We start from the raw sequence: 24,546 nt of genomic DNA, 5'->3' as shown, positions 1-24,546 counted from the left end.
TGAGACCTTTTGTGTTCCTCCCTCAGAGCACCACAGTTATAGGAATACTGGCTCAGTACTTCAAGTTATTTCAGTATCACGTGTTGAGAAGTTGTCTTCTTTTTTTCCAAGTTCCCAACGGTCATAAATATTTCCCTTGTTTTCCAAGATAAAACTTGGCAAGCAGCTACTCTTGTGGCCTAGTTTACTCTCAGCTTTTGAGGAGTGGAGGAAGAACAGCGGCTCTGGGAGTTTCACCCTCTCTGTGCTGTGGAAATGGGTCTTTCTGCTGCTCCACAGTAAAGGGAGAGGCTGGGGACCATATCAGAAAGTTGCGCTGATAACATGTTTCATGGCAAATGTCTGCTGTGTGTGAGTTGAGGAACAGCTGTCAATGCTATTTGAGTTTACATCTTAGAGCAGAGCTGGAAAAGAGCATCCTGCACCTTCACTTCTAAGAGCTGGGCGGCATATGTGTGAAATTTGAACCCAAAATAAAGGCTGTGGAGCTAATCTAATCACTTGCTAACATTTAATTGCCTCTGTATTCCCGAAGATGTCCATTGATACTTCTTGGGTGGCTACAACTGCAAGTTTCTTCAGTAAAAAACCTGAGCTTTCCCTGCACAAGTTTCTGACTCCACAGGGTAACAAGTAAAACTGGCGGGATCAGCTGCTGGGACAATTTCAGACTTGAAAGTCTGTTTCTTGACACCAGAAACAAAGTGATGAGTTATTGCTAGTGACCAGCCAGGCATGCCAGGACTCCAGCCGCTGCTGTCGAGTGTGGAGAGCAGCGTGTGGGAGCAGCATATGGGTGCAGCGTATGGGAGCGCTCACATGCGCCCAGCGCGAGCTCCTGGCTCCAATTTCCCCCCAAAGGCTGCATGTTTGCTGAAAATACTTTTCCAGCAGAGAATTCACTGTTCCTGGGGAAACTGTAAACATAGAGAAAATGTGTTGGGACCGGTGCTGAACATGTTCGTTGACACTGTATGAACTTCGGTAACACCATCAAGCGTTCCAGCATTTTCCTTGTCTCAAATAACTTCTGCATTATACTTTATGGCAAACACAACATTAAAAGGCTTTCTCAGAAAAACTGGACTAAGCACTGTTTTTAGAAAGACCACACAAATCTTGGCAGATAGAGTGAAGTTATTTCTGCAGGGTTTATCTTCTGCATAGTTTATTTGTATTTAGAATAAGTACGAGGCACACACCGCTCCATCGGGCTCATCTGTGGATACAGTCGATAGCACAATGAGCTCAGGCAGTCCCTGCACGCTGAGAAAAGGCAGCAGGGACTGAGAGGGCGTGGGGGTGTGGAAGTATCCCAATGTCCTTGTTTTACACTTAATTCTTCCCTGAGTGTCCATCTGTGACCACTGTTGGGTAATAACAGCCAGCTGGGAGGATGTGGGGTCAGATATGCTGGGGCCTTTTGTGGCCATTTAATTGCATGCTGAGCAATAAACTGGGGTGCACATTTGCAGGGGAGCCACTCGTTGTGGGTAGTGTTAAGTGCCGGGTGAGATTTGGCAGTCCAGTGTGCTAATGTAAATTAATCTAAGTGGCGTTTTATGGATTTACCTAAACTTCATTAAAATCTGTATGATCACCCTAGGACATTTACAATGTAAAGTACGATGAGGCCTAACAGTCTTAATAATTCATTGGGGGGTCGACCCATTTTTTAAAAAAAATCTAATGAGGGCCCATGAACTCTAGTACTTTGGAAAGTTTTGACAAGCTTTTACTTACTTTGGCAGTGAAAAGGGAGTCAGTGAGGATATCCTGAAGGAAACAGTGTCATGAAACTGGCAGGGTCAGATTGATAGATTTTTCCAATGACCAGTTTATATCTCAAGTGCTATTTCTGTCTTGATAAATGTGTCTCATAGCTCAACTGGGGTATGCTAAATGCCCTTGCAAGCAAATGCCTGAGGATCATACTGGATATTCACTGGAATGACATTGCAGTAGCTGCTGAAATTAGCCAAAACTTTCAGTAGCATCTTGCTTCCAAAGTTATCTAGAATAAAAATTGAAATATTTGGGGCCTGTGTTAAGAATAATGTCTGAGCATCTGCAAAGACAATGTCCCTGGGCAGCTGGGGAGCAAGTGGGGCTGCCTGAAGGAATTAGTTTGTTGACCATTGCCTAGCGAGGGGAAGGAGAGGGACCACCACGATGTGACAGGTGTGTGCAGAGTGGACAGGGCCAGACAGATGGCAGAGCCCCATGCATATTCTGGGTGACATCCGATGGTCTGCGATGAATTCCGGTGTATTAGGTGGTGCACTGACTTTGACTCAGTTCCAAAGAAGAATTTGACTGACTGTTTCAATCAAAACACAAAGCCCGGGGAAGCTAAAATGTATCAGAATTCTGTTGATTATGGTCAGCTAATAATTAGATACCTTGTAGAAAGCAAGATACTGGTTCCTAAACCTCCTAAATGCCTACATGTTCATGACATTCATTGGCATTCATTTCTTCCTGCGCTCTGAGACTGGAGCTTGCACCAGGAGGTGTCTTTTGCTTTCAATACCACGTAATCCTGACAAACCTAATTCTGAGTAGTTCAAATGTCTTGCTCAGAGCCAAAGCTCTACAACTGCACCTCCTTCCAGGCATACTAGAGATTGCAACTACTGAGGCAGAGGAGAGGGATTTGTAGCATTTCCTATTTTTAAAATTACACACTCAACAAAAAGGGATGGAGAGTAATGATTGAAGAAGAAAAAACAAAGCCCAGACTAGCCTTGATAGGTGGAATTTCAGACTTCCTGGGCTGTGAAATTAACCTCTTGTTTAATTTTGCCAGCTTTAACAGTTTTGTCTAAGGGTACTCAGCCAGAAATCATCATTCATGTTTGCTGAAAGGAGCTCCCTTGCAGGAGTAGGGTTATGACCAGAGCCCCTATGCTGAGCTTCCAACTGATGTACTCTACCATGGAGCATGGATATATATCATTTGAAGTGTACTTTCTGCTTGAAGGGAAGAGGCAGGAATCCAGATGCATTATACTTGAATGAAAAATGCTTTGGCAAACATCTCAGGACGTAGGGGATTCGATACCTAATGAACGTGACAGTACAACAGGTTATACTTAAAAGCTCACGTGGCAAATTCAGGATTTCAGGATTAAACGTACAACTAGTTTCCATTCCCCTAAAATGCACATGAGAGGTTTTAGAGATTACAGTTAGCTGACCTGGGGCTGTTTTGACAAACCCTTGAAAAACCGCATTCTCCAATTTGGTGGATTTTGACTCAGTCTGTCTGTACACACTCACACACACCCTCGGTTGCCACCAGCCGCCTGCCAGACAGGAATGATGTACCGGACTGTGAGCCTAGAAGCATCCCTGGCAAGTTGAAGCCGCCAGTGTCAATCTTTGAAGTGGCTAACTGCCGGATGCAGTTCTGCAGAGCTCCAGGAAATATTAGCCATGGTCCTGGTGGTTGTGATGTTCAACGTCAATAGATGTGTTCCTTGGCTGCAGGTTTTGTGGTTGCAGATGCTGAATCTTCACCATTGCATGTTCCTGGTCCAGGATGAAGCTTGCTGGGGCAGAAGATGAGTCACTGCAGCTGCATTCTCGCTTAAGAGTGGGTTAGTCAAGGGCGGCCATTGAGTAAACACAGCAGCAGCTAAGGGGCTGCCACCACAGCAGCCAGCAATAAACAAGTTAGGAGACAGGGACCTCCCATAGCTTTTGGAAATGTGTGGCTAGGCTGATTCCCTCAGGTGACCTTCCACCAGGTTACTGCCAGCACTGGCCAGCATCTGATTAGCTCACCTGTGAGCACTTTCTGAAGCCAGCTGTTTCAGGACATGGATATAAATATGTACCTTGTCTGTGAGCAGTTCTGTGTGTTTTGTGACATGAGATCACTGATCAGCCCACCATGAGCCTGCCAGTCATCCTAATGATCCTGATATAAAAAAAAAAAAACAAACCAGTATAAAACCACCAAGCTTATGGAAAGCAGGAAACTGAACCCACAAGAGTTCAGCTTCTGAAGCCAGTGAAACCAAATAAATATTTCAAATATTTTTAAGCCAAATAATATTTCAGTCTGCGTAGGACCTAGGACCCAGGTGAGTATCACAGTAAATGTAATTTATATAGGCCAATCACATTTATAACCTTCCTTAGAGGGACAAGGCTTGTGGGCAAAGGTTACATTTTATTAGTTGATCTCATGTGGCTGGGAGAGACAGACAAGTGTTCAGGCAGATGAGCTGGTTTTCGGGGTAATGCAGTAGGCCAAGTAATTTGGCAGATGCAGAGGAAGCAGATCCATGCTGTAGAAAACTTTTGCTTTTATAATCTTCCACTGAGCGCATCCCTGTGGTTTGTAGATGTACTCCAGAAGGCTACTGGTTGAGGGTTTTTTCTTTCCCCAAGGGCAGTGTTGCAGCCTGGCCCAGGACCCCCTGCACGCTGCGACCCTGCTCCCTTGTGCACCTAAGCCAAGTTGTGCTGGGTAGGCTTCTGTTCCTGCTTGCCCTGGGTCCATGGCTTGCATGTCCTCTCCCTACCAGGGCCACTGCTTGCTGTCACCAGCGTCTTCCCATTTCCCTGGCTGAGTGTGGGTTTGCCTTCCAGAGTTTTGCTTAGATGGTGAGTGCCGCGGGCTTTTAGTTTAACCCCTTTGGAGCATACCAAGGAAGTTTTTCAACCAAGAAGTCTTTGCTTTTGAAGCACAAAAGCACGGTATTTCAGATTAATGGAAATCCTGACATGCGGCAACCAAATCTGGGCTGGTTGGGTTCAAGTATCTCTTTCTTCTCTCTCTCAAACTCTTACTCCCCATGGCTGCACTTGTCACTCTGATCCGAGGAGAAGCATGGCCGCAGAAAACCCCTCTCTTAAAACACAACAAGAAGTCCTCTGTCACCAACTTCCTCATGTTGGTTCCCCTGTGGGGTGCGGGCCAACAGTTTGGTCAGTTTGGTTGCAAATCTGATGGATTTTTCTTCAAAAAAGAGCCAAAGCTGTGTGGACTGCAGATGGGTAGGTTTGCCTTGGGCAGGCTGAGATGTGCTCAGCGCATAATACGAAGCAGAGCTTGTAATATGATACAGGCGTACACCGCATCACACTATGTGTGTCTGCATAAATAAATGAAAGGAGCCATAAACAAAGTAAATAGTCAACATAATGCAAGGAAATACTATAGGACCAAAATTCCATATTCTTTTGCTGAAGGAAGGCAGCCCTGTGAGGCGCTCTGCCAGGACAAGTGGCTGTGCTGCAAGAGCTAGGACAGTTTTCCCCTGCATGCTTGATCCTGGTGGAAGCACGAGTTAGCAAAGGGATAGAGCTAGTAATGAAAGAGACAACCATTGTGAACAAATAAGATGCCTGATGATTTCTACTTTATCTGGTTTTTATCTTCAATGTTCCCTGTGCACTGGGGGTAATGGAAACTGATTTAGGATGCCAAAGAATAAAGAAAAGGCTTTTCTGAATTATTTCCAATTCAGAAATTCACAGCAGAGGATCTTGCATGTCCAATCTTACCTGCATCCTGCTCAAGTATACCAGCTAATAGAAATCACATAAATAGCTTTTTGAAAGAGCTGTTGCAAGAGGAGCAAGAAGAGAGAGAAGAGCCCAGCAGCCTTTGTGTCAGCAGATTAAAAAGTTGTCAAAATTATATAATGAACAGTGTGAAAAGGAGAACCAAGTGGTCTGAACAAACAGCTCACTGGGACTGTTGGGTTGGCTGGAAAAAGCAGAATGAAAACTTGAAAAGTGTATAAAAATCTGTGAGGTCATTGTGAAAGAAAACAAACCCACATGCTTGTCTTTGGAACAAACAGGATCTGGTGTAATTGGTGCATGATGTAAGCATCTTGGGACTTCAGGAGGGAGAGCAAGGAGAGGACCCGGCTGTTGCCAGAAAGCTCTTACAAGTTCAAGCGTCCCCAGTGCAGTGGAGCAACTCCTCTAAATCAGAAACAGAAAACAGCAGCGCAAGCTGGACCTTCACCAGACTTCCACAGACATGCTGACGGATCGAGGCTGGGAGGCATTGCCAGTGTGGTAGTAGCTGCGACCAGATGCTGCAGTCACAGAGTATTTCGGGGCTAATTCTATTACTTTTATGGTTTTTGACAGGCCTGCTAACAGCAGCTGTGTTTCTGAACTTTCTGGGGGAACAAAGGACAGGGTAGGAGGTGGGGGGGGGGTGGTTAATCCAAGCTCTCTGCTGGGAAAGGAGCCTTTGAAGATTCATTCCTCGGGGTGGGCAAACATGAGCTCTCTGGCCCGGTCTGGTGGCCGCAGCAAACAAAGGGTCAAACGATAAATCTCAGTCTCCGGAGGGAGGCTCGGTTTGTAAAGCGAGGCGAGCTAGAGAGAAAGCTGCCGAGGAGCTCCTCTTGTCAGGGCTGTCCATCCAGCAGGAGGAAGGTGCCTGGTGGCCGCCTGGGTGAACTGCCTGTGCCTTCACCGCCCGGGGCTGCGCTTTGCTACAAAACGCTTTTGTTTCCAATAAGCACTACTCAGCTCCGTGAAAGTTGGCTGGAAACCCCGTTGTTTCCCCTGAAGAAGCTGGGTAGCAGCGGGGGGAGGGAGGTGGAGGGGAGGGTGTGTAGATTTAGCGGGGTCCTGAGATGCCCTTGCCTGGGCAGCAAGGGGGGTTTGGGCAGCTGGCAGTGGCCAGGCAGGACCACCAGCTTTTGCTGCAGAAAGGTGACAGCTTTAAGCTTGGGGTGCCCCTGTAGACATGAGAGGAGGAAAAGCCGTGACAGTAGCAGTGCATGTGAGCCCCTGCAGACAAGAAACACAGACCACCTCCTGCTTCTCCATCCCTCGGCTATTTTCACAGAGCTGCTTTGAAGAAGCCACGGAGGAGACGAGGAAGTTTAAAAACCAGAAAGTTTTTTCCTATGGTGACAATGCTAATTGGTCCCAGCATATACCATGCCATTCTTCTGGTGTGAATCTAACAGCTTACCAGAAAGAGTGCCATCTGGGGACAGAAAATACCAGTTAAACCCTGTGGGGTCAAGTAGCTTTAATCATGGCACCACCCTGGATGTTTGGGGACCGAGCTTCCACCTTCATTACCCTGGGCCAGGCTTTGCTGCTCAGCCCTGGGCACAGCATGCTTGCATCTGCCTGCCGGGGGGAGAAACTGCTGCCGCAGGTGCCCTGAGGGCCGAGGGGCAGTGGCTAAACACTGACTCTGGCAACGGTGGGCTGCTGTTGCCACACTTCCCTCTCTGCCAGATCAGGCTGGGGAGGGGGGCATGGGGCAGACCCCCCAGGGGGCTTGATGGCAGACAGACCTCCTCCTCCTCGGGTCCAGCAGTGGTGGCGAGAGGTGATATTTTCTCCAACTGCCTGGGATGCACTGCTGCTATCGAGAGACTTTGCTCACACAAGAGGTGTTGGTGGCTCTTGATGTGCATCAGGTTTGGTGACATTGTGGCCAAGGCTGCCCGGAGGGGACCTGCTCCAAGGCAGGCAGGCAGGGGCAGCAAGGCAGCAGCCAGCTGGGAGCTGGTATCAGTACCCTCCCAGAGCTGCACCACAGCATCCAGCACGGGACCTGGGGCTTGGGCTCGGTACCCTCTAGCCCAATGCTGCCTAGCTTTTAAGGCTTCATGGACCAAAACCTGCTGCAATGACCTCCATCTCAGATAACAGACCTCTACTTGTAGCTCAAAAGGTTTTAAAGTATTCCAAACTGCATTTGTTTGACTTCTCATTAAAAATTGCTACTATAGTTGCAGTTTAAGCTGATTCTATAATCCCAGCACAATATTGTGGGCCTAGATGAAATATTTCCCTGCACCTCAAATACTGTGATCAGTTTTGGGCCCCTCACTACAAGAAGGGCATTGAGGTGCTGGAGTGTGTCCAGAGAAGCGCAATGAAGCTGGTGAGGGGTCTGGAGCACAAGTCTGATAAGGACCAGCTGAGGGAACTGGGTTTGTTTAGCCTGGAGAAAAGGAGGCTGAGAGGAGACCTTATCGCCCTCTTACAGCTGCCTGACAGGAGGCTGTAGTGAGGTGGGGGTCGGTCTCTTCTCCTGAACAGGCGATAGGATGAGGGGAAATGGCCTCAAGTTGTGGCAGGGCAGGTTTAGGTTGGACGTTAGGAAAAATTTCTTCACTGAAAGGGTTGTCAGCATTGGAACGGACTTCCCAGGAAGTGGTCAAGTCCCCATCCCTGGAGGTATTTAAAAGATGGGTAGACAAGGTGCTTAGGGGCATGGTTTAGTGGTGGACTGTCAGGTTGGGTTAACGGTTGGACTTGATGGTCTTAAATGTCTTTTCCAACCTAAACGATTCTATGATTCTATGATTCTATTCTATGATTTGTCCAGGCTTTTGTGTGTTTGATCAGTCTGGGGATTTCTTTTACTTCCTTCATGGAATTGTAGGGCAAATGCCTTCCCTCCAATTGAAAAGTCACTTGCTCAGGCAATTTTTTGCTTTCCCAAGACACTGCCAAAAAAAATTTGAAAAAAAATGGACCTCACCCTCCAACTCTTCCTCTTCCCTCCAAAAAGCCTTACCAAAATGCATGGTGACTGTTCCTGATAAGAGGAAAATTTTCTTTTGAAAACCTCAACTTTTCATAGATAAGACAAATTTAATGTTGATCCACACAGTTCTGTTTTTCAAGACAAATTGTAAGCAAAAAAATCCACTTTAGTTGAAAAGTTTGCTTTCTACTGAAAAGAAATTTCATGAAAAACTGTGTGTTGAGTCTGATGCTTTCCTATCTGGTGCCTTCTCCTGGGTTCACCCAAAATCTCATATGAAGTAGCTGGTAAAATTTCTTTACTCAAAGTCTGAACCTTCATCTAAACCTCATCTATACCCAGGGATAGCCTCCCTGTGCAAACTTCATTTGCAAAATGATGTCTTTCTGGTTGTATCATTAATATTTTTAACTAACTTTTCCTGGCGATTTAAGAAGGCTTAATAGGTCCTAAAAAAATGAACTACTTTGCTGTGGTTTTGGGCTTTTTTTGGCAGTGCAGTATTTTGAAAACAACCCTAAAGCCCTGACCTGAAATCCAGACACTGAGATCCCAGAAAAGGTATCAGTAGATCAATTTTTGTCCTAAGACACCCTGGTAATATTCTTTCCTGTTTCTGTATGGGAATTACAGAGAAAACCCAAACGTGACTGGCGACTTTAAGACATTTCTTGCAAATGTTCTGCATAAGTGAGTGCCTAATCAAATGTAGATTCCCAAACTTTTTCTTCTTCATTTTTCTTTAATACTGTTTCTCTTGAAGCTCACTGCTTATATGCAGTTTTTCTTGTAAAGCTGCACTGTTGCTGAACTAAGCGAACAGCTGTGTCAGATATAAACCCCACAAAGCATCTAACATGTCTGTGGTTACCCTTCTAAATTTTTACAGAGGAAATATATAATTGAAAAGCTAACTGGTAATTTTAGTTATCCCAGCTGGTTGGTTTTTTTTTTTTTTTCATTTTGTCAGTGGAATTTGGTTTAGTTTATTAGCCAGTGTCTGGCATTTTGTCTTGCTTATGTTATTTATGGAGAAGGCAAATCAGTGTAGTTTCTGCACTGTTTTGGGGAAAAAGTAGTATAGCTGGTCTTGACCCGCCTTCTTCTAAGTCATTGATATAATCACTTCTGACTGATGTATTGATGCCTAAAAATTGAATATATATTTGGAAAATTTGGGTGAATGACTCACAGAATTAATGTATCACCAACTGTAATTGAGAGAGACTCTGTACGGAACTGCTTATTAGAGCAGCAAGATGAGAGGCACGGATACAGAAGGATTTTAAAGGTCTCTTTTTGTGAGCCTTACCGCTGCAATGCATACTTGCATTGAGGAGGGATACGTCTGAAACGCTGGGTCCTAACTCCCCCTGGGGTCAGTATTTTGCTTGGACATGGAGGAATGTAAAATAAACGCATGCTTGGTCCTGCACGGTTTGATTCAGCTGTCAAGAAGAGACTGAAGTCACACAGTAAGTAAAAAGTCACTGTAGGAATGTGGGTAAAAAGTGCATTGGCCGCCAGCCCGAGTAGTGAGTGAGTGGTGAGGGAAATACACCTGAGAGTACCCTTTCTCCCATCTCTCCCCCTGGCTGTAGGTGTTGGCCTTCACCAGGGAACTGCTAGCTGTTAGTGATCAAAGGTAGTCAGTGATCCCTGGCTCTTGTCGTCTGTGAAGAAGCTTGTATGGTGTGTCCACCTTAATGGCAAAAACCCGCGCCATTCCCTAAAAATGGAAAGAAAGTGCAGTTTTCCTGCATTTGCACAGCCCCTTATACTGCTTAGAGCCACATCTGAGCCAGTAATTGCCAGAAATTGTATGTTGTATTTGTGTGTCATCAGGCTTTTCCTAGTGTTTTGTGACTACCTCTCTTTTGCTTTACTGTGGTTTTCTTGATAACTCCTGAATGACTGCTATAAATTAAGTTCCGTGAGCATTTGGAGGAGGAGGATTTTGAGGAAAAAAATCATGTGGCATGCTGCAAAATGAAGCTGCCTCTTACAGTTTTAATGAGAAATTTCAGGCCACAGCACTGTGCATTCATCAAATTAGACTGCTAAGTATCCTTCTGTTACTCCCACAAACAAGTGTGGAAAGTTGTCTGCTGCTTTACTCCAAGGAGCCTTCTCTTCACATTGATTTGCTCTCACAATTGCTCTGTGTCAGTCCTTGAGGTCTGCATTGTGAGACCCTCCTTTCTGCAGCAATGGCACATGTCGTTGCTACTACTGAAATACAGTTTAGTATAAAGGCCATTCAGTCAATGCCAGCATTCATTTGGAAGAAGTTTAACATTAGCATTTTCTGTCCTTGATACTGCAAAGTGCCAAGCTCCCTGATTCTGATTAGCAAAGCATTTAAAATTACACATAAAGCTCTCTATCAGTGGCCCCATTGATTTCAGTGGAGCCAGTCACACATTTAGACTTCCAGAAGATGCTAAAATGATTAGCATGTTGGGGGTGAGAGCACTCCGATTCTGGAGCCTTAATGAATGGGTCAAATTAATCTTTTTAAAAAAAACCCAAAATGCCAATTAAAAAGAGAGTTCATGATCTTTGCTCTCATACCAGTGGGGAATCAGACCAAGTGAGAACACGTGTACAGCAAACAGAGAACGGGGAGTCGTTTATAGTAACATAATCATCACGACTGGAAACTCTAAGAGGTTTTCTTTCTCTTTTAAATCACTATTTTTGTAGAAGAAGCTTAGTCTACTTATAATTAACTCTTAAAGCCAGGCAGCTATTTAGGCCTCATAGCTGGTAATTTGAGGTCTTCATGTGAATGTGTTTTCCTATGTTGACACTAATTTATTTCTGGGAAAAAAAAAAAAAAAGAATATTGCAAGAAGGGTTTCTCATGAAGTGCAGGCAAAAATAGGGCTGAAATCTAAACTGAAATTGCCAGGCACGGATTCTGAATTGTAGGTTTCTTTGTAAGCAAAATGATCCAGTTTCGGACTAGCCTAAGAACACAGATTCTTCGTCTGAACTGGATATTGCCACTTATATCAGTTAAAAACAAGTGTGTTGGAAGCATTTGACTTCTGACAGAGCCTTCGCGATTTCCCTCTGCCCTTCATGTGTGTGAAAAGGCATTCATACCTTGGACTAGCACATGCCAGCAAATAAATGCTGTGCATGCTAACTCTGGTGGACTAACTGGATATCTGTACGCAAGTGGATGTTTGAGGCACTCACATTTTATGTAGTGGCAGATTAAGTATTTGGCAGGCATTCTAGGTGCCTATTTTAAAATATTTATTCCTGTGTTTATTTTTCTTTCATATACTGCTGCAGTAACAAGTTACTTGTACTTAACCAAAGGTTTTGTGTATTCCTCCAAGAGACTAAAAGCAGAGTAGATATAAAGAGAAATTATGGTAAGAGTCAAAAAAATTCCATTCCCTAAAAAGGGAAAGAAAATGCAGCTTTTCTGTATTTACACAGCCCCTTATACTGCTTAGGGCTGCATCTACCCCCAAAGTATGTAGTAACCATTTATCTTACATCTGTTAAACAAAAATGTGCAGTACAAATGGATTGCTGTGCACAGTGTCTGCAGGTGAGAGAAGGAGCAGATGCAGGGGGGTGCTGTAACATGCACTGCCCAAAGAATCAGGTGTTGTCAGAGCTGCTGCCCACTCCTGGCATCTTCCCCGGGGGTGTATGGAAACCTCATAGCCCTTTGGGAACCCCATAGACCAGATCTGTACCTGCCATTTGCTTTGGGGGGAACAGTGACTGTCCATGTGGGTGATTTTTTTCACATTGGAGAGAATGCTTTTGAAAAGGCAATAGGGGAGCTCTGAGGAAGCAACCCCAAGGTGGCTTGGTAGAGTTGAAGGGTTCAGGCAGGATTTGGGAGGGGAGGCTGTGCATCAAAGGCAAGCAATATATTTATGTATTTAACATCAGTCTGACTGCCGATGTGTCCAAGTTAAGCAAGTGCTTAAATATGTGTGGAAACTGACGCAAGCTCTGTGGTCAAGTGAAATGAGATTAAAGAAGAAATAGTATGTGCTCTGGGGAGTCTAAAGAGGATAATCGTGATGTGCTGCTGGGTGAAGGACTGACTCAACACAGTCCCTGACAGCTCTTAGGACTCTTGCTTGCAGCCTGGCTGCTAGGAATTATGATCAGGAATGGAAATTGTCTGACACATGTTGCCACTAGGTTGGAGGATTTTTTTCCAGGTCATCTATGGCATAATGTTTCATATATGGGTGTCCTAGCTTGTTTTGTTGGATTTTTTAAAATTTTCTTTCTCTGTCTGTTTCACTTGTTTCTGGCATTGCATTCCAGGTTTCTGAGACTCCTGCACCCCATTTTACTCTCCTGATCTTGGTGTTGACATGTTAGCAAAGTCTCCAGGACCAGGATTCTGCTTCACTGTGATTTATTCACTGTTGCCTCCTTCTTCTACATGTTGTTTCTTTGGCTTTTTTTTTTTTTTTTTTTGCCTCCTCGTGCATTTTAAGCTTGTCATTGCACCCTTTCTTTTGTTTTTATAGCAAAGATCATGTTTTAAGCCCTGCTCCTAAAATATCCATCCAGAGAGTAATTTTGAAACAATCCCATTGAGACTGCTGGTATGTTTAAATGTAGCTTTACTCTTAGCACTTTTTTGAATCAGCAGATCTGTCCATGTTAGTTTTACTATTTAGGAGTGTCTTTATCGTTTTCTTCTTTGAAACCAGAAATACTTTAGAAGTTTTTGGCCACGATGCGGGTTTTTTTATGTATTGTTTTAAAATATAAATTATAAAAATGAAGTTAAAAAGTTTTAATCAGTAAAACAACTAAATATCCCTGCAGCATATTCCTGCCTGTGTGAATTATCTTGTCAGTCAAATAGTCTGTGTACAGCTATCAGTTCTGGAGGGCAATACTTACTTAAAGTGCTTTACACTGGTATAACATCTTTCTCTGAGGATTGCCAATAATTTTAAAGCAGTGATTAAAAATGCTGTGAGGCACATGAAGTGGCATTTGTGTGGGTACAGTGGGCTATCAAAAGGTTAAATGACTCGCTTAACGAGTGAGCGGCCATCTCAATCTCCTGACCTAGGCCCCAGAACAACCATTCCTTTATAAATAAGGGGTGCAAAGGCAAAGCCTCTGACATTTATTATTCTGATGTGTCTCTGTGCCCAGGACATTACATTTCTGTGGATACATCTTATGAGGGTGAGAAAGCAGTGCTGTCCAGCCCTGAGCTGTACTCGGAGGAGTGGAGCTGTGTCAGGCTGATTTATCAGATAGCAACGACTTCAGAGGCTTTGCCTGATCCCGCCAAGCTCAACCTGTACCTGCGGCGGCAAGGGGAGAGCTTTGATCGTTTGCTGTGGTCAGCCAAGGAGTCCTCCGACAGCTGGCTGATAGCGAGCTTGGATTTAACAAACAGCACAAAGAAGTACAAGGTAAGCCCGGTCCTGGAAGGTGCGGCGGGCCTGCGGGTGCGCCTGTTGGGTGGGGCGTAGCGACTGCTTCTCCAGAATTGCCACTCCGGGCCCTGTTTTTGGCTTTCGCCTCTCTACGCCTGGCAGCACCCATGTGAGTCAGTCCAACCCCTCTGTTCCTAGAATCAGCGAGCAGAGCTGGCCTGAGCCAGGCAGCTGCTGCTCTTCCCAGCAAAGGCGTGGTGCAGCTCATGGTGATAGGACGAGGGGAAATGGCCTCCAGTTGTGCCAGGGCAGGTTTAGGTTGGTTGTTAGGAAAAAATTTTTCACTGAAAGGGTTGTCAAGCATTGGAACGGGCTGCCCAGGGAAGTGGTCGAGTCCCCATCCCTGGAGGTATTTAAAAGACGGGTAGACAAAGTGCTTAGGGACATGGTTTAGTGGTGGGATGGCAGTGCTAGGTTAACGGTTGGACTTGATGATCTTAAAGGTCTTTTCCAACCTAAATGATTCTATGACTCTATGAAAGCACAGCCAGCCAAGCCGTGCTGTGCCATGAGGATGCTTCACCTTGCAGCAGCCCTGCAGAGCTGCTGGCATCCTCCAGCAGGTATGGGACCTCCCGGGTCTCAGGTCCACAGCCACGCTCACTTGTTTCTGTCCTCTGCACCCTTCTGGGAGGAGTCAGAAGCTGACAGGAGAGTATAGCTACCCAAAACCCCTTGTGTCGCAGCTCTCACGGTAATGTCCTGTATAGCCACAGCTGAGGAATCTAGAGTCCCCTACCCTTATCGGAAGCGTCGGATTTTTTGGCCTTGTCTCGTTGTCCTTCAGTGTGCCTTCTGTCCTTGAGGAAGGGCACTGACTCCCTCTTCAATGCATTCTGCCAAGCTCTTCCCACAAAAGCACCTCTCCCCATGGTAAGGATGATGAGCGCCCCACATACATTTAATTTTTTCTCCTGTTTATCCTCTTCAAATGTCTGGAGTGATAACGGAAATACAGAAACCCTAAAATTTACAGTTTGGTTTACATTGTGCAGATTGTACTGGAAGGTGAAATGGGACAAGATAAAGCCGCCAGTATAGCAGTTTTTGAAATTAAAATAACCCCTGGATATTGTATTGGTAAGTACTGTCTGCTCAGCTCCTGTATTCTCTGCATAGAAAAAAAATGCCTTGTTGGCAGTTTTAAAACTGAATTAAAGGCCTGGATTTAGAAAAAACACATTTTTTTTTTCCTCAGTGAAAAGTAGGCTGCCATATTTGGTATTGATATTTTTTAAGCTAAGGTTGCTTAAAAAAACACAGTTCCCCACAACATCATTCTCTCTAAATTGGAGAACTATGGATTTGATGGGTGAACTGTTCGGTGGATAAGGAATTGGTTGGATCACACTAATACGTGTTTTCATTCACCCATCTCTGTGGTATATATAGGCGTTTCACATAAGATAATTCACTCTAAAGCTATTCATTGTTCAAGCAGGAACAGTTGTTACATTTTCACAAAACTGGACTGCTGCACATATTAGGTGTAACAGCTGTGACATTATTTTTGCTGCCTGCCTGCTCATGCTTCCTTACAGTGGCATCTTGCAGGCTGCAGAGTCAAAACTGTTCATATTTACACTCACTGCTATTTCCTCATGACATTTGCCAAAAACTGCTGATGAAGTTAGGAAATTTCAGTGGCTAGGACGCTGGAAGACCTTTGCCTTTCTGGTGAGCTCTGGTGGAGTCCAACTGAATTGCCACAATTCTTTGGCTCTGTGAAGGAAACAAAGCAGTCTCATTACCGCTATGAAATATTAGTCCTGCTTTGCCTCCAGCCATCCCTGATTTATAAGTGGAAGTTCTGCTCTGACTATTTAATACTATGAAGTGGTATATTTTAAATCTATTTTATTTGGTTCTAAATTACAGCAGTCCTATGTTGCCAAATAATGAAAAGATAGATTGGACCGAACAGGGTGGAAATGATCAAAATTTGTGGCTAAGTTTGCTTCCATTTGTTGTAAGCTGTTAAGTGCCATATCCAATTTTATAAATATAGGTGTTATCTGCACTGCCATATGTAAAACAAGGCCAGTGCTTAGCAATGGCCTCTCTTCCAATTTCTGTAATGAAAATGTGTGCACTGAGCTGGCGATGTCTGCTATTGCAGAATGTGACTTTGAAGAAAATCATCTTTGTGGCTTTGTGAACCGCTGGAACCCCAACGTCAACTGGTTTGTTGGTGGAGGGAACATTCGCAATTCTCAGTCTATCCTGCCCAAAGACCACACACTTAACAGTGAACTGGGTAAGCAACAAATGTGAAATAGTAGTGGAAAATTTGAGTCTGTGATCCACGTATGACTCCTATACTGCAGATTATTATGCGAGTTCTTTCTTTTCTCCTGGCATTGGGTGGAGTAAGAATGACTTATGTGAAAAAAGAGATTAGAAAAAGACAGAGGGAATTTGCAGAAGTTCACTTATAATGAGGTTATTATGCCCTTTGCTAGGCTTCAAAATTAATCAAAATAAGGAGAAAACTTTGGATGGAGAGGGGGAAAGTTCATCTTTCTGTGGATTCTAAAAGTATGGGCCGCAGTAGGTTTCAAAATCTTGTACTGCTGCTCTGTACACCTGGCAAGGGTTTTTTTCCAGTGGCTATCGGGAAAGTTGAGTAGGAAAGCTAAGGGATTGAAACGTGTTTGGAGGAGCTCGGGTTAAATTGCACAGTTGAGGAGTTTTGATTCTTTCAGTCAAATGTGGTGCTGTTAATACAGTCCATCAGAGGCAGAATGTTGTAAAGACTTAAAAGGATTTTCAGCACTTGCCCCATATGAAATACATGTCCCAGGCACCTTGTTAAGAGGAGAACCTTTTACACAGTGGTAGAGAAGGGCTGCAGGATATCTTAGCCTTCAACGCAGTGTTGCACGAAGTACCGCAGCAGGTGCCAGTCAGGAGAGCTGGCTGCTGAAGGACACTGTGCCTCTCGGATAACGTGATGCTTGTGATGGTGCAAGGAATTGCACCACGAAAAGCAGGCTTGATCCTCTTTCCTTAACTCATGCCGCTGTGCCTTTTCATTTATTTCACAATTGTGTGAGTTGAGTACAGAGTGTCAGACCGGCACAGCATCACCCTACGGCACCAAAATGCTGGTAAAATTTTGAGGGTAGTTTAACTCACCACAATTTCAACAGCAGACAGTGGCTCTACCTATTCAGTAAAGTAGTGTATGTGATAGGAAATGTCACCAACTGGGAGGGATCTGTTTTCTTGTAGCCACAGTGTTTCTTTTTCACACCAAACCCTCACTGCTGACCATCAACTGAGAAGACCCCAAGAAGCCAAAAGTCACAGAAGAGCTTTCTTTTCTCAAGAATTGTGCTACAAAGGCACATCAGCCAGGGAGTTCATAATTAAGCTATGAAATATGGCAAAACTGCAGAGCAAAAATGAAGGCCAAAACTTCTCAGGCAAGTACCACCAGTCCCCTGGCAGTGGACAAGCTGGAGAAGACCCACAGCCAAGCAAGCCCTTTCCCCTCCTTCCTGTGGAGTGGAGTGAGAAGTGACATCTCCAGGTTTGAGAACACTAATAGTTGACTAACATAGTGGTGTCGACACAAACATAGTGGCACAGTTTGCAGTGTCCATGCTGAACTACCCTGTCAGTTTGATACTTCATTCTCCTCTAAGTTTTCTACTTGTGAAGAACCATTTTTCTGTTCATCAACTGATACTGTTTGATGCTGTGTTTCTGGGAGTGCGGAAGAAGAAAAACTACAGATGCACAGCATATCTGTGTCCTGTTTAAACCAAGGTAGCTCTCCCAAAACCAAAGTCTAAGAAGCTGTACCCTTTGAAAATCCTGCAGGTCGTATTGGCTGTTGAGCAGAGCGAGTCTACTAATCTGTAATACATTTTTCTGGTTATTAAGATCTCCCAAAAGTCTTTTTTAAGGATTTTACAAAAAAACCCAGTCTATCCAATAAAGGTAAAACATTTAGAAACCAAATTCTAGATAGACCAAGCAGAATTATACAAGCAGTGACATGTGCAGAATAAAGGTTATTTGCCAATTCATTTGATAGATTAAATGAACTGCTGAGTAAAACATGTGAGGAAACACATGGCTTATAGTCCTGTTCATTTACTTAGGTTGCCTCAGTAAAACTTGCACTTGGAAAAAGACTAAATACTATGGGAGGCAGGGAATTTACTCAGTCGTAACATATTCTTCCATTTATGAATGGCTCCCAAATTTCAGAGTTTATTACTTTCTCTACTTTAAAGGTCTCAATTAAAGACTTAGTAAGAGCTGAGACTGACTGCATTGGCAGTGGTATCTTAGCCAAACAACTTTGGATTGTACATAGGAGAAAAGGAGAAAAAAAAATCTCAGAATTATTAAAATTTCCTAGGAATCAGCCATCATTGTCCAGGTTGTAGAGATACATGTCACATTCCTGCCCATCTCCTGATACTTCTTGTAAGTGGTGTTCTTTAAAGAGTGTCCTTATACCAAGTTTCTTTTATACTTTTAGGTCACTACATGTATGTGGACTCTGTTTACGTCAAACATTTTCAGGAAGTGGCCCAGCTGATCTCACCAAAGACCACGGCCCCGATGTCTGGCTGCTTATCTTTTTATTATCAACTTAAGCAGGAGAGTAGCATTGTTTTTACTGTTTACTTGAGAGACACAACTGGCTTTTATGAAGAGATCTGGAAAACAGACAGCGCACTGAGTGCAGACTGGGCGCTAGCAGAAGTTGACTTCAATGCACCCTACCCCATGGAGGTAAAGCAATCGTTCCTGTGCAGACCAGCTACAAATTCCAGGTTGCATCAGACATTAGTGCTGACTCAGGCCAAGTTGGGAACACGGCAGTAGCTGTCCAGTATCTGAAAGATCGTTATAAAGATGCTGGTGATCTGTTTTTTCCTTTGTCCACTGCAAGAGCCATGGAAGAATCACTTTCCGTAGCAGTGGTTGATTTTCAGCAAAGATGAAGTCAGGTGGTGAAGTGCTTGAACAGAATACCTTGGGGAGGTAGAGTCCTACTAATGGGAAGTCTTTCAGTTGCTACTGAATAATGTCAATGTTCTCCCATATTTCTGTGACTTGATGATACATTTCTGAGGATGCTGAGTATCATAAAATAATGTGTGCCTCCCACTGGAGAAGAAAAATTTTAAAAAATATTCAAGCTCTATCCTCCGCCCTATACAATCCTGCAATTCAATCTGTCTGTGCTTTCATGAGATAGAGTCCAAACTTGGTTCCTAACAGTACAGTACAGTAGTCCTTAGATGTAAAAGCCAGCTCTCTATGGTTACTATAGTTAATTTCAAGAGTGTCAGAAAGAAACGGATTTTTTTATTCCCCAGTGTTTACTGAAAAAAACCCCAAACCTGAGAAGATTGGAATAAACATGTTTACATACATACATGTATATATGTATTAAGCCCCCCCCGCATACATGTACAAAAATGTGTGTGTGTGTGTGTGTATATATGGTCTATATATACACACACATATACACATTGTATCTTTATATATATGTAAAATATATATTCTTATATCTAATACATATATAAATATCTTAGAAGATTGGCATAAACAGTGTATATGTATTATACAATCATATATATACTTACAGGTATACAAATATATAATATATACATTATGCATATACTAATTTTTAATATGTATGCTCTTTCCATATATATACACATACACACACACACACTTCTAGTACTAGGATTACAAATAAATTGGCTTTCATTCTACTTGCTCTAACCCCACATAAGTTATTTGTTAATTCACTGCAGAAATTATTAGGGGTAAAGCTAATTTTCATCGGATGTTAGATAATCCTTTTATATGCTGTAAAGTCAGCAACCAAGTCATTCATTTGAATTGTCAGACTCCAAATGGTTTGGGAAAGGAGATTAGATCTGATAAGGTCTCATAATACTGAATAGTAAGAGAATTATTCATTTAATAAATACAAAGTAACATGCAAGGGGAAAACCAGTCCTAGCAGTATAGATGGAAATTAATTAATGATCACTTAGAGCTTGACATTTCTGTGGTTAGTTTTGTGAAAATATCCTCCTGGTTCTTAGTGGCATTCATAAAACCATCCAGAATGTTGGAAACTATCTATACTGGAATAAATAGCAAAACAGAGGATGTCGTACCATTGGATGAATGCACAGGGTACCCCTGTGTTCAGCAGAGTATACAACTCCAATCCTCTCAGATAAAAAACAATATCCTAGACCTACAAGAGGAAGATGGGGATAATCAAAGGTATGGAGAAGTTACATTAAAGAAATAACAGTTTTCAGCCTGTAAAAAAGATACTGAAGTAGAATGTGGTAGAGGTTCATAAAAGTCATGAATGACACAGAAAATATTAGCTGTTCCCCTTTTCTCATAATTTATGTTGCTGTTCCAGATTCTTAACTAACAGGTAACAGTTTTAAAATAAACCAAAGGGAAGAGGTTTTTTCCTACATCGCATAACTGTAGAACTCAATTCCACAGCGTACTATGGATACCATTATTCTGATCAGTTAAAAAACTGACTAGATGAATTAATGGAAAACAAAGAGTCCATCAGGAATGCAATGTGAGGGAAGAAGAACTGAAAACTTGTTCTTTCTGTAGGTGACCTCTGTTGGAAACAAGACACTGGGCTATATGGGCCTTTATTCTGCTCCAGGAATTTTCATGTAATCCAACACAGTCATTATTTTAGAGGTCACTTTATAGAAATAAGATAAACTTTGCATATAATTTCTTCAGTTGCTTCAAGAGGGTCTTCCTCTCCATTTCATCTGGCTAAAGGACATCCCTCCTGATTCTTTCACAGCTCTCCTAGTCTGGCTCCCATCCCTAGGTGAGACATTACAGGCATTGCTTTCACTGAACAGGATCTCTGGAAGCATTTGTCCTTATATCCTTGTTTTGTCCCTGGGGTTGCCTTGTGATTCAGGGCTTTTCTCAGTTTTCCTGTAACTCAGACCTTTGATACTTAAGAGAATTTTTAAGACACTTCCTTAAGAGTTATGGACTGTCATCCACTTACTTGACAAAATGATGTCCCTTGGGAATGGCTAAGTACAAACATTGTTTGATTTTTGTGGTAAACAAAACACAGTGATAGCTTTTCTGGTTCTTATCTTGACTAAATTTTTTAAAGGAAATCTTCCCTGCTAGCTGATGCCAAGGCATTGGTTTCAGAGTCTGAGGATGTTTAGAGAAAACAGTAAAATTTAATATTGTAACAGCAGCGTGATCCACAGAGTTTGTTCTTAGCTCTCAATCCAGTTAGATTCTAGATACAGTAATAATTAGGCAGCTTTGGAGTTCTAGTCAGTACGGATTGATGACCCTGAATGCTGGCTTTGTATGGTATCATGACAGGTAGCCTTACTGCATCTTTAAAAACTGATGCTTCATAAAGCAGTAGAAGAGCTATGTCCCATTTGATTTTTCCTTGACCTTGAGTGGGCAAAGATCTGGTGCCAGGGTCAGGCTCTGATTTGTATCCCTAATAAGTGATATAATTTAATTTGTTCCAACAACTGTCTGAGATGCCCTGGGGTCAGAATTGTGTAATAAGATATATACCAAAATTATTGTTGTGTGTATGGTAGATGAATAACAAACGATTGTCATTTCCAGGTAATATTTGAAGTTGCTTTCAATAGCGCCAAGGGAGGTTACGTTGCCCTTGATGACATTTCTTTCTCTCCGGTTTACTGCAGCAATCAGACAGGTATGAGTTCTCATTGCTATTTACCCTCCTTGTTTTCCCCTTTTGCTTTGCCCCTCTGAACCATCTGCCAGTACTTGCAATATTTGGTAGTGATGCGCAGATGCTACCTTCTCAACTGACTAGCACCGTTGGGCTCTTCTTCCTCCTAAACAACAAAACAGCTGATAAACACTAGTGCCATTAATTTGATCCAGAAACCAGTCCTTTATGCTTACTCTCCAAAGACCTTGCCTCAGCTGGTCTGGAGGCCTGGACTGAACGCTGTAATTGCATCGCCGCAGCTTTTGAACAAATTATCACTTGCAGGCCTGCCACAGAGAGGTGGGACTTGCCCAGGTGTGGCGATATGAGGAAGAAAGTGTCCTGGGCTTTTCATTATTGCTGATGTAGGGAATATCTTCTTCCACACCACATGCCCTGAGGTGTTCTTCAGAGCTAAAACAGGACCCTTGCCTTCCTGCCTTCACTCCTCTGGGAGGCATTGTTTATCTCAGAGAGAAGAATGTCTGTCAGGATTTTATTAGGTTTTCACAGCAGCAGAAGTCAGCTGAACCCACATGACCTCTGCTGTAGAGGCACTTGGGATGAAGGACTTTGTCATTTGTGACTGCAGGCTCTGAAGTAACTGGTTGCTTGAGTTTTACTGTAGCACTAAGCTATACTCAAAAGTAGATTAGTGGTTTTCCACTGACCCCATCCATTCTTTTGGTCATGAGTTTTAATTTTTGGCTAATGTTTTGAAGTGATCAAGGAAGAAGAGATTTTTTTTCCCTTTTTAATCTCTTTGGAGTCTCTGTTAGCTTCACCTGCACTGCTGAAGTATCAATAGGAGGTAGATTCCAGATGTATTATTAATCCATGACTCTTGGATGAGTAAATCTAGCTGATTCATTAGCTCCTCAATGCCTGTTCAGGTTTGGCTTTGTTTTGCGTCAAAAATCCTGAGTTATGTTTGCAGTATGCAACGGACTGGAGCTGTGTGCTCATCTGTGTCTTCCATTTTAATTTTCAGATGGCTTATATATGTTGAGGTATGGGATAAATTTTACCCTATTTTCTGGCCCAGCCCTGATTTAGTCACACTATCATGGCCCAAGTTCAGATCTACTCTGACCAGTAAATTTTATAGGTTCAGCTAGAGCTTTGCCTACTAACTCTGATTTTGAAGTTTTGTGGGGTTTTTTTTCTGTTTGAGAAATGAATCTCTGTGCTTCAAATACCTGTGCTTATTATACTGTGCTCTTCCTAACAAAACATATGCATCTGTCTTTTAGGAACTTCTTTCAATCCTGCCCAGGCAGGCTGCAATTTTGAGGAAGATCTGTGTAATTTTTACCAGGACCACAAAGATGGCCCAGGATGGAGCAGAGTGAAAGTGAAGCGTAACGTATATAGAACAGGAGATCACACTACTGGGTTTGGTAAATCAAAACTCCTTTTCACTGGAAGAGTCAAACTGGATATAAATGTTAACCTGTTCACTCTGCCAAGTTATGTCATCAGCACACTGGTTAGATTAGATTGCCTCACTGCAGCTCTCTGCCATTAAAAATCAGCATACACTGCTCTGTCCTAGCTGGGATGCTGACTGTACCTCCCCACATATAAAGGGGGAAGGTCACCTACTGCATAGTCATGCAGGGCCATAAATCAGAGTATCTTCACTACACTGATCTGTAGTCACTGAAGGGATGATTCCACAAAACTATGCAAGCATATGTAATAGTAGCTTAATGCATTGCTTTTAATATAGAGTAATGGTGGGCTCTGAGCTCTTCCAGGCTTAGGATAGTTGGCATTTTTAAGGGAAAACTGTGAAATGTTGTGTGGTGAAGCCATGTAATGGAAGGCCTGCTAATAAGTTCTGAAACTCACACATCTCTCTGTGTAGAGTATTCATGGTTCTTATTCATATGTGCTGAAGTCTCACCTCTTTCTACTTGGTGCAGGGAGTAATAGGCCTTGTGCCCCATTCTTCATTCTTCGGTCTTGGAGTGGTATATTTGAAAGACAGGTTTCCAGTGAGGCCAGCAGGCCAGAGAATTTTTCAGTGTAGATTTGAAAAGTGCTTATTTTTGGTAACTTAGCCATGTGCCAGTTTAACTGGAAGTAGCCGGGATGCTTTTAGAAAAATTATTTCCTTTCAGAGTGTGATAATCTGTTTCATGCCAGTAGAAACTATTTACGTAACCAAAGTCTGATGGAATAATGGAAGCTGCTTTAATTACAAATCAGCTGTGCTAGCTGTGTGTTAGAAATACTCAATAATTGTGCTGTCTTGCAGGTTATTACTTGTTGGCGAACACAAAGTTTACATCACAGCCTGGGTACATTGGACGTCTGTATGGCCCGACCCTGCCAGGAAACTTGCAGTTTTGTCTGCGCTTTTATTATGCCTTGTATGGGTTTTTCAAAATGAGTGGTACTCTTGCTGTTTTTATCTTTGAGGAGAATCATGTCGTTCAAGAGAAAATCTGGTCCGTCTTGGACTCTCCAAAGGGAGTTTGGACTCAAGCTGAAATCTCCTTCAAAAAGCCTATGCCTTGCAAGGTAAGAGCCAATTCTTCAAGTCTGCTGAATTCTGGATGGAGATTTTCCTTGCCTTCTCCTCCCAGGCTTCTTTGTTATCTGGGTGTTAATCCTAAGTGAGCTATACCTGCAAAGTGAAATAGAGCTTCCCAGGCAGTACAGTGGGGAGTAGAGTATTTCTTCGCCGCCTGGCCCCCTGGGAGCCCCGATAAAGGGGCTTTGTACCAGGAATGGGGCAGCATTGCCCTGGTGTCCTCAACTACAGTCACAGCATTTATGGAGATTTCACTTGAGGAGCTCTAAGGAGAGCCGGTTGT

At 43.2% G+C, this 24,546-nt stretch overlaps 1 protein-coding gene across 1 annotated transcript in view; it reads left to right on the top strand.

The window, feature by feature from the left end:
• The window catches only part of MAMDC2 (MAM domain containing 2), a 147,201-nt gene that overhangs the window by 105,009 nt on the left and 17,646 nt on the right, over positions 1-24,546 (top strand). The window contains exons 5-11 of the mRNA XM_035891049.1: positions 13,664-13,929; positions 14,949-15,033; positions 16,073-16,210; positions 18,452-18,708; positions 21,607-21,700; positions 22,975-23,121; positions 23,985-24,250. Of these exons, the coding sequence (XP_035746942.1) occupies positions 13,664-13,929; positions 14,949-15,033; positions 16,073-16,210; positions 18,452-18,708; positions 21,607-21,700; positions 22,975-23,121; positions 23,985-24,250 (1,253 nt within the window). The remainder of the gene's footprint in view (positions 1-13,663; positions 13,930-14,948; positions 15,034-16,072; positions 16,211-18,451; positions 18,709-21,606; positions 21,701-22,974; positions 23,122-23,984; positions 24,251-24,546) is intronic.

Source organism: Egretta garzetta, unplaced genomic scaffold, assembly GCF_000687185.1.
Source record: "Egretta garzetta isolate BGI_Z169 unplaced genomic scaffold, ASM68718v1 scaffold173, whole genome shotgun sequence".
In the NCBI taxonomy this organism is placed as follows: Eukaryota; Metazoa; Chordata; class Aves; order Pelecaniformes; family Ardeidae; genus Egretta; species Egretta garzetta.
This window is presented reverse-complemented; position numbering and strand designations above follow the sequence as displayed.